Source organism: Pomacea canaliculata, linkage group LG11, assembly GCF_003073045.1.
Source record: "Pomacea canaliculata isolate SZHN2017 linkage group LG11, ASM307304v1, whole genome shotgun sequence".
NCBI classification, from domain to species: domain Eukaryota; kingdom Metazoa; phylum Mollusca; class Gastropoda; order Architaenioglossa; family Ampullariidae; genus Pomacea; species Pomacea canaliculata.
The window spans coordinates 19876436-19886995 of record NC_037600.1 but is presented as its reverse complement, the minus strand read 5'-3'; the positions used below and the strand labels follow the sequence as shown (position 1 = coordinate 19886995).

The window sequence follows — 10560 nt, the reverse complement described above, 5'->3', positions numbered from 1 at the left end:
AAGGTTAAGCAGTTTAAATTATTTATACCATAAGTTGTTATTAAACAAATTATTACAACAAACATTAATCAAATAATTTACATAAAAATTAGTCATTAATTATTTACAGCATGAAAGTTATCTTTTGAAATATTTGTTTCACCATCGTGCTGGGGTCACAGCCAGGAAAGCCAATCAGCACGTCAGCACGAGGTTTATCAGATTTTTTTTCCGTCGGAATTCTTCACCATGTTCTGTGTGTGTGTCATCCATGACAAGGAGTGGAAATTGTTTCTGCTTTTAAATACCTGGGCACATCTTCGATAGGCGACTTTGCTGGGATGTCAACACTCAACATGTCGTGAAGAAGGCTCAACAAAGCCTCGTCCTTCTCCGGAAGCTGAAGTCTTTCTCTGTCTCCCACCAATTTCTTCAGCTTTTTTACAGATCACATATAGAGAGCATACTGTCCTTCTCGTATATTTGTTTTTACAACAGTTTGTCGGTGAAGGACAAGAGCAGCCTACATCGTGTGGTATCCACCTGCTCCAAAGTCATTGGGTCAACTCAGAGTTCTCTACAGACTCTGTATAATAGGCGGGCTCTTCTGAAGGTGTCTGCCATCCTCCGTGATGACAGGCATGCTCTGTCGACAGAAATTGTCCAGCTCCCGTCGGGCCGCCGATGTTGTGTGCCTGCATGCAGGACAAACAGACTGCGGCTGTCTTTTGTTGTTTCAGCCGTGCGACTTTTGAATGGGTTATGAATGAGATATGAATAGTTTTGTGCATGCAGTTGTGTATGAATTTTTTTTTTTTTTTTTTTTTTTTTGATCGAGCTGCACCAGAATTGCCCTCTGGGACAAATAAAGTTTTATCTTATCTTATCTTACCTTATCTTATCTCATCAACCACGTTTCGTTAAAGACTGAAGACCCATCCGTTTCTTTCAAAACAGTCTTAAACAACCAAGAAACACTTCTGTCTAAATTTTTTACTTTCCTGGTGTTTTACATATTTGTTCACTTTACTTTTTCTTCTTTTGTTTTTTTTCTGCACAATGAGCATTCTTCTGAATGGATACCTGCGCATTACAAATCGACATCATCATATCTTAACTAGATCTATGTGAGAAAATAGCATCGCGCAGTGATCTGACATAGGGCAAAGTTCACATCCGTTAGTTGTCGCTTTTGGGAGAATATCTGAGTCATCAAGGCGTAGAATGAGTTTAAATGCTGTACATTTGCACCTGACTGACAATAACTTTATATTTAAACAGTAATCTTAACATTGTTCTCCCTTTTAGATTTAGACTTTCTACGAAAATGTGGGATCTACTGCAAGTACGAGCGGTCACTACACTTCCGCTGTGATAACGGAAAAGATCGACAACAGACAAGTCTGTGAAATTTAACCTCTCATTGCGAAGATTCCAATCCGCATTCATTTTAGCCTGTAAGCAAGTCACTGAGATGGCATCTACAGCAACATCCAGCCCCTCATCTTTCAAACTTGCGCTGGTCAGCTGCTTGATATTCCTTGGTCTGCTCCTTTGCTGCAACTCAAAATCTGGTATGGTCACAAGGCTTTGCATGGTCTGACTTGGTGTAATTATTATGTATACAGAAGTTGTACAACTGTAGACGTATTGCTACTCATGTTGACATTTCTTTTATTGCAGTGTCGTTTGAATCATAACTTTGATTTCCTTCTCAGCTTGTATAATAGTAATATTATAATTATTATTTGTGGTTGATCTTGGCTTCAGGTCTAAATCTAACGATTTTGATCTCATAAATTATCAGTTAACAGATTTCGTTACTCAAGTCAATTCTTTTGTGTTTACTTACTGTAGATGTCAAATATTGTTTAGTTTCCTGTAGTTGAGCACCACTAAGTCTATTTTGTAACCTGACCAAAGCTATTCACGGCACCAGACCTCAACTATAGACCAACAAGTTCACTGCTCTTGATACCTCTTTGGAACGAGCGGAAAACCCAAACATTTAGATTTAATATCTGTAGCACCACGAACATGCAATGATGATGATGATGATGATGATGATGATGATGATGAAGATGATTTTTTAATTTATTATTATTTTATTTTATTACAGATACAACAACTCAAAAGGACTTTATCATCTCATGTCAGGGGGACTATTTGAAAGACACATTAGGAATTATAACATGTGTGTTTGATTTCCCAAAAGTAGGCGACATGTGCAACCGGCCCCGGAATGTCTTAAGTTTTTAGTCGATAACGACCCTAACCCTAAATGCCTAATTCCAGAATTGTCTAAACTAAATGAATTGCAAAGGTAAGGCTAGAGGAGATGGAATCGTTGTTTGTGAAGATAATGGTAACACTGGTCACATTTCATTGCAATTTTAATGCAACTGAAAAATTTCAAGGAAGAAAAGTACACTGTGAGATACCATGCACTAGTCCTGCCAACGAAACCAAAAAATATACGAAGCTCGTTACCTCAACATGCGATATGAACATTGGTAAGTTGATATTGTTGTTATTAGTAGTAGTAGTAGAAGAACGGAGAGGGACTGGGTAGCAAGGTGAGTGTTGAGACACTTTATGAAAATCCTACAATTGTAGATGGGTGACCTGAGGGTTTTCTCGTGTTCTTGGTTTGGAGCAAAAGAATATGCCTGCTTGATATCATAGACATGGGACGTGGTATCTACTTGATATCATAGGCGCGGGAGTATCTATCTGGTCATGGACTTCTAGTGCTTCTCTCTTTCATTCAAAAGCCCTGGGCTCAATATTAGTTTTTAGCATAACTTTAGCTTCGCCACATTTATACAGTTTTAATGGATGAAGAGCTAGTGGTTAAGTCGAGATATACAGCTTTAGTACGATGACAAAATGGTCATGTAGAAAAAAAAGAGAAAGGCATGTGGTAAAAAGGTAAAAGAATTTTGTAAATAAAAAAAGATAACGCTCGTTATATTTACAATATGTATTTAATATCCATAAAATAAAAGTGTACCAAATGTGTAATGTTATTTAATCTTAAATATCAATATTTTTACAATATTAGAAATCATTACTCTGGATCAAAATGTAAATGTTTGAATTATCATCTAATGAAATTTATCATTGATCTCAATCTTCAAAGTGTCAACAACACTGCCACCAAAACTGCCACCAACACCCCAGGCAAAGAAATCATTTCCCACACTATTGGCAATCCTCATTGCCACTTCCTTGGCTGGTATAATTGGTGAGTAATATCATATATCTTTTATCTTTAATAATGCTTGAACATCAAAGTGAATGCAACAACGTGATATTTCTATAATATTTGTGTGTTTTTGTGTGTGTGTTGAAAACGAAAGTACGTAATTAATATAAAACCCTTGAGAAAATGTATCCATCGCCAGCAAGTTGCTTCTTGTCTCATTTTTTGAACGGTGGACGGGATGCCATAGAACTCACACACGCACGTACTTTGTCGTCGGAGAAAACAGAAAGATCTATGGGGTAGAAATGCTCACCACGTGCCTGTCAAATAACATATATTTGTTCATAAACTTCGATTTTCATTTGTAGACTATAAAGGCTAAATGGTTCCTTTTATATTATTCTCTGAATGCTATCTGCATCTAAGATACATTCGTATGAATTAATATACTTTGCCAGACTGAGTTAAACTTAGTAAGCTTTACATCAGTAGATAAAAAAAAAGTAAAATCCCTTGTTATATGATTTTACGCACTGAAAGTTTAAATATCATTGTTGCGATAAATTGACAGCTTGTTAATAATGTAAGATTTTCAAAAATATTTTAGTGTATGAAAAAGCATTGTGCCAGCGGACATAAAACTAAAAGAGCTTGGTGAACATGTGGAACAGACAGACAATTCGTCTTTTATAGACTCTCCCTCTTAGTATCACTCCATCGTTGGAAGTCTACCCAGTCTTTGATGATTACAATGAATCTGAAGACTTTATTAACGTGTCTGCAACAAACCAAACCATCCTGGTTGTGCAGGGTGATTGGAACGTCCAGGTGAGCCCAGTGCTCGCCATCTTCTGATTGACATGCAAGACTTGACTTGGTGACAACCAACTTAGAAAGACAGAGTCACAAAAGAGCGAGAAGAAATTATTGGAAGAATCTTATTAGAAAATGTGTTAGCCCTCCAAGGCCAGAGAAAAGAAATGGGATCAGGCACATTTATAAATCTCTAGAGTTTACCAAAAAAAAATATTACAGGCATGGATCTACATAGTTTGTCTGTTGTCTGTAAAATAAAAGAAAGGGCAAACAAAAGTCGGAATACTGAGATCCCTCCCCCCGAATAATGAGAATTACAGGACATGTTGCTGCTTCTGCTGCTTCTCATGACGATAATAATGAAGTTTTGAATATTTAATCTCATTTAAGGATAAAACTGAAAAAAATCTATGAGACAGAAAATTGTCCCAATTTATCAACTATATGTTAAACTTTGGTGTCTTGCAGGATTAATGTTGTGCTGCGTGTGTAGAAAGCGTCGCAAGGACAAACGGTAAATATTTTCCTAATAGCTTATCTGTCAGAAATAAAATAATGATTTTGACATGCCTAGGTCAGTTTTAACAAATTATGACTTTTGTTATAAACAGCTGAGTATTCCTAAGGAACTGGATCTCCGGAAATTAAGAGAGAAAGATAATCAAACACGTTGAATTTACAAGTATTGTGGGACAAGTATTTTCTTACTCGTCCGGAGGTGTTTTGTATTATTTCTTCCACACAAACACAAATTAAACCTTGCTCCACTCGGAAAGTAAACTTTATAAATGACTTATAACTTTTAAAATTTATTACCTTATTATTGTTGTTGTTTATACTGGTCATACCTTTTGCCTCTGCAGTGAGGCCGAGCAAAATCGAGAAAGGTAAGTGAATTCTTACTGAATACCTTGAATAGTTTATGACATCGTCTAATTACAGACATACATGCAAACAAGCATGAAAGTACAGAAGTACTGTAGTACTAATACACCGGACTGACAAAGAGACAGTCAGTGTTGGAGAAATGTATTTTACTAATGTTTGAATGTCTTGAGGCACTTTTGTCACACTTCACAAAGAGTTGTATACCTGCTAAAAAATTTTCAACAATGATCTGTGAAAATTTTTTTCTTTTAAAACGATAAAATTTATAAAGAAATCTCGTCTTATTCCGTGGTAAAATGTTTTCAATTTACAAGACTAATGTTATTGTCTTAACCTTTTTCTACTTCAGTAAAAGGCCGGGAACTCGAGGAAAGTAAGTAAATGCTTACTGTATACCTTGAACAGTTTATGACCCATTCTTAAGGCAGACAGACATGCTAACAAACTCGAAAGTAAAGAATTTTTAAGGAACTAATACATCTCGATAAAGTAACAGAAAGAATACCTCGTGTTGGAAAAATGTATTTCACTGGAGAGTTTACTTTTAGTACATTAAGACATTTCTGACATACCTCTCAAGGAAACCTTCCGAAGACAGAGTATATGTGACATAAACACTCTATTTATCAATAAGGCACAGTTTTTTTTTTAAATAAAAAAGGCTATCAAGTAAACCTCAGTTTTTCTTATCCATAGCACGTGACACTAGTGATTGTGTGCCTGATAAAGGTCGTGTGACTTTGTGAGTTTTGTTATTTCTTGTGAGAGCTTCCAAAAATGAAAGATTTTCCATCTCTGTTGAGGACAGAAATATAAATAGAGATGTCTTTCTATTGTATTCTCACAGTATTATCAAATGCAGTTGACTGAAATGTGCTTCCACTGAACTTATCCCTTCATAAGTAACTAAGCCATTTTACCTATTATTACAACTTTGATGTTTTGGAAGTAGAGGTGAAGATTTTTTTTTATTTGCTATTACAGGACAGACCTACCGACACAAACAGAGCTATCGCAATGGTAAGTAGAAATTACTAGTTTAAAAAAACTGACAGAAAAATAGATTTGTAATTAAAAACAGACGCACATAAACGTTCCCTTTAACGCAAATGCATGATCTTAATGATCTTCAGTCCATTGTCAAAACTAACTCTTGTTTTAAAAATATCAGACGCCATAATCTGTAATCATTTCCAAGTGCTACCCCTTGTCCGTAGAAGTCTTTCCCCAAGTCCTTCTTATCAGTCGCGATGTCTGTCCGTATCACGTGACACTGATGATGCTGAGCCTGACAACGGTGGCTGTGTGGTTATGACTGTGTGAGTGTTGTTGTGTGGGTGACTGTGGTTGACTTTGTTGTATACAGATATTTTTAACAAAAGTACAGATGTGTTCTGTTGTATTCTCACAGTATTATCGGAGTTGTAGACTTCAGTTTATGTACCTAATAAAAGATGCATCTACAGGGCTTCTTCCTTCATCAGAAGCTAAGCAATTCCACTTACTATTACAAGTTTAATAATTTAAAAGTAGGCTTACATTTTTTTTTATTTTGTGTTTCAGGACATCGACAGACGCAACAGAATCGTAAGTGGAAACTATTAGACGACAAAATGGACAGAAACCAGACATTAAAGCTCTCTTTAACACTAATACACAGTTATGGTGATTTTTAGACAATTGTGAAACCAAACTCTGGTTTTAAATACATCAAGTGCTGCACAACTGAGGTACACTCTTAGCAAAGACTTGAAAACAGAAAATAATCATCACATATCACAGACCTGCTATCATTTCCAAATGCTACCCTCTAACTCCAAATGAATAGAGCTAGGCTCTAGGTAAAAATCTTTTCCCAAGTCCTTCTTATCAGTTGCGATTCCAGACTTGAAAATGATTGGCAAAACAATTTTAGTTTTTCCTTTCGGTATCACGTGACACTAATGATGGTGTGCCTGACAACGGTCGCTGTGTGGGTGACTGTGGTTGACTTTTTATCTTTGTAGTTAATTACTTATGAGAGCTTTCAACACAGAAAAATCTGTATCTCTGTTGTGAACAGGAAGAAAATTAGAGATGCATTTATTCTCACATTAGCATAGTATGTTGTTGACAATTTATCTCTTAAAATATTTTCAACTGTGCTGTGATAGTTCCTTCCTAAGAAGCTAAGATTGTACTTGAATGTTTTGGAAGTAGGTGTCAATTTCTATATTTGCTGTTGCAGGACGGGCATAACGTCAGAAACATCAGTGTAAGTGGAAATTGCTAGTCAGAAGAGAAAATGACAAACAAACCGACATGTAGTTCAAAACAGAGAGTTGGTGGGACTGACAGATTGAAAAAGATGCAACGTCAAACGTGTACCTGACCAGTTCATGATGTCGACTGACAGAATGGCATATTATAGACTTTAAATACAGTATTTAGGTATACAAAACAGATATGTGTACACAGACAGAGGATATATGAAAAATGTGTTTAGATACAGAGAGACATCATGTTACATATTAGTTTCATTTGCAGAGTTTCTTTTTTGATCGTTTAGGCACACATCTTAAAAATTAGGTAGCTGCTTAAAAGCTTTTAAATTACGAGACAACAAACTAGTTTTCACGTGTAAATGACTAATAAATCCTGATCAAAAGAAACATTGTCAAATGCAGGCAACTGTTGATGTTTTCGCTTTTGATTGTAACTGTAATGAACTGTACTTACGGTAATTGTCCTTCTGAAGAAATAATTTGAAAATTATTAATTTATGTCTAAATTTATACGTAAAATGTTTAAAATATGTTCTGGACAGAAATAAAAAAAGATACATTATGTTGTATTATTAGAGAATTATCGGAGTTATTGGCTTATATTTATATACCTATTAAAATGTTCTTAACTGTACCGTGCTTGTCTAGTTATGAGAAGCTAAGCAATTTTATTTCATGTTATATCTTGAATAGTTTTGAAGTAGGCCTGAATGTTTATTTTTGCTGTTGCAGGACAGATATAGAGGGAGAAACAGCAGTGTAAGTAAAAATTACTACTCTGAAAACATGACAAGCAGACCTACATGTAACTAAAAACAGACAGATGGTGGGACTGATGGATGCATAAAGAGATGGAAATTCAAACGTATACATGACCAGTTTATGATGTCGATTCGACTGACAGATGGAAAGACAGACTAAAGACATTAAATACTGTATTTGGGTATACAAAACAGATGTGTATATACAGACAGAGGATGATGTTTGACAGATGTGCATAGTGACAGGGAGACACCGTGTTACAAAAATCTTTTGAGTTCTAGTGCATAATTTTTAAAACCTGTTGGCACTCATCTTAAAAGTTGGGTACCTTAGTGACAGATTTCAAATCACAAAGCAACAAATTAAGTTTTCCTGTACATAACTAATATCTCCAGCGATCAAAAGAAAAACATTGTCAAATGAAATCAACTGTTGATGTTTTCTTAGACAATGCTGGATTTCTTTATATGAATGGTCCTTTTCAAGAAATGAATAAAATTTATGAATATTTTTTCCGTTCAACAGCTGTTCTAACCATAACTTTTTTCCTTTCCTGTAGTTAAGAAGAAGCAGAGGGGGAGAAAAGAATCAGAGCTATAAAAAAAAATCACCAGAAGAGAGGAAGAAACTTGATCACATGAGAACAGAATACTGAATTTTGATGGTTACTGATTTGATTTTACACAAATTTTTATGAGTTCTCGGCATGTGGTAATGAGGATAGCACACAAAGCAACGAAATCTAGTGTGCATAGATCGTTTTAAAATGTTAAAACATAGTTTTTTTGGAACTTTTAACCATCAGTAGCAATGACAGTGTCCAAAATGACAAAAAGAAACACTGCAACCATATTTAGTCGCATTAATTTGTTAGTTGTTCTTTAGACAATACCTTTGCTTTTACGCTTTAACAGACTCCCAAAGTTTTTCTACGAATTTTTTTCTTTTAAAAACAAAATTAAAAAAAATAGCGAATCAATCTCTTCTAAATGTAAATATTTCAGATATAGTTATATGAGTTATCTTAACAAATATTAACAGCTTCGGGTGTTGTTTTTTTTTTTTGTAATATTTATCACCTTGTGTTGGTGGTTGTTACAATTTGATAATTGCATAATGGTTAAAGTAAAGAAATGAGAAATGGTGATTTATTCGTAACATTTGGTCACACAAATAATAAAAAGTCTTATTTCAGTTTTTGTAAACATACATTTTCGGAATGAAAATTTTTGGTAGATCTATCAGACATGGACAGTATACTATCAACTCATCTTCATCTATGTAACACATAGAGTACATCTTACTTATATTATTGACAGAATATCTTAAAGCATGTGACTTAAGGTCTGAAAGTCCAAATCAAAGTCGCACTAATGCTTTTCTAGTGAATCTATTAATATTTAAATTAAAATACATCTCCCTGTGTGTCACAGATTTAACTGATATAAAAACTAAATCTGTCACTATCATATAATTCCATTCTTGCCAGTGACAATCAATTATCTTTTGTTTAAAAACATTTAATAAAATTGTTTACTGCTTTCACTCTATTTAGCCAAACATGTCTAAAACAACACCTAAATACAAGTAGCCTGATCTCAGACATCCAGGTTTTGCTTCCCATTATTGTCCCCTCGTTCTAAAATTTGATAGTCCTCCATGGAAGTCTGTGTTGCTCCATACTTTTTTGTTCAATATCTTACACAGCTTACAAAATCGCCGTATATCATCATGTTAGGAGTACCTGCACCCACACACACAAATCTTTTCAAAGCATATGTGTACACTTTCCAAATTTCAATACAATTATTTCCAGGAAGGCCCCAACTTCCGCTCCATAACATTACATTGGTCTGATTTGTATATCAAAAGTCCTGGTAAACATTCAAAGAATGATTGCCTATGTTGTATAATGTATTAATAATGCAAAATACTGCTTTCTTGATCTTGACAGTTAGATCTTTAGATGCACGGAAAAATAGTCTTGTGGAGAAATAAAGACTAAATATTTATCTTTATACGTCTATGTATTAACCACATTCATTTGTATGCTCCCATACAGCCATCTTTCATTCGCTGGTACGAATCCCCCTTTTCTAAAAGCAATAATATTACTCTTATTTAGACATTGAGACTAAGTCTTACCGATTCTCTATGTAATGTTTGTAGTTGGTGCTGTAGTCCTGTTACAGTTTCTGACATCAATACCATATCATGTGCAAATAAAGGAATAAATCTTTTCATAAAATCATGTGAAAAATTTGTTTACTATTTCTAAAGCTAGCTCGTGAATAAAAAACAACAAAGTTTGCGATTATTGCGAGCATCAGTAGAAGTAGCCCCATCAGGAGCAGATACTCTGTGCTCATCTTTCTTAGTCAGCATTGTCAGAGTAACTGGGGCAGCTTGATGAGAAAGTGCAAAAAATACTATAACATGTTACCACCATATATTCATGTACACCAACCAGACATACATTCATGGCTAAGACAGCTCCATCAATTCACCCTCAGGAACATTCAGAAGCCGCTCAGTCGAGACCTCAAAGGACAGCCTCGGTTTGTCAACCCTCCATACAGGTACACACAATCGGCGGACCGACTGGAGTTGGAAAAATTCTATCAACAGGACATGACTGTCATC

At 35.0% G+C, this 10560-nt stretch overlaps 1 protein-coding gene across 1 annotated transcript; it reads left to right on the top strand.

The window, feature by feature from the left end:
- The first annotated feature begins 394 nt into the window (after positions 1 to 394).
- Positions 395 to 9622, top strand: LOC112576339. The gene is made up of 11 exons (XM_025258706.1): positions 395 to 1553; positions 2099 to 2492; positions 3122 to 3226; positions 4472 to 4517; positions 4867 to 4890; positions 5241 to 5264; positions 5876 to 5911; positions 6455 to 6478; positions 7119 to 7145; positions 7888 to 7914; positions 8477 to 9622. Exons 2-11 carry the CDS (start codon positions 2318 to 2320, stop codon positions 8478 to 8480), a joined length of 492 nt encoding a protein of 163 aa, XP_025114491.1. The 5' UTR covers positions 395 to 1553; positions 2099 to 2317; the 3' UTR covers positions 8481 to 9622.
- Positions 9623 to 10560: the final 938 nt, after the last annotated feature.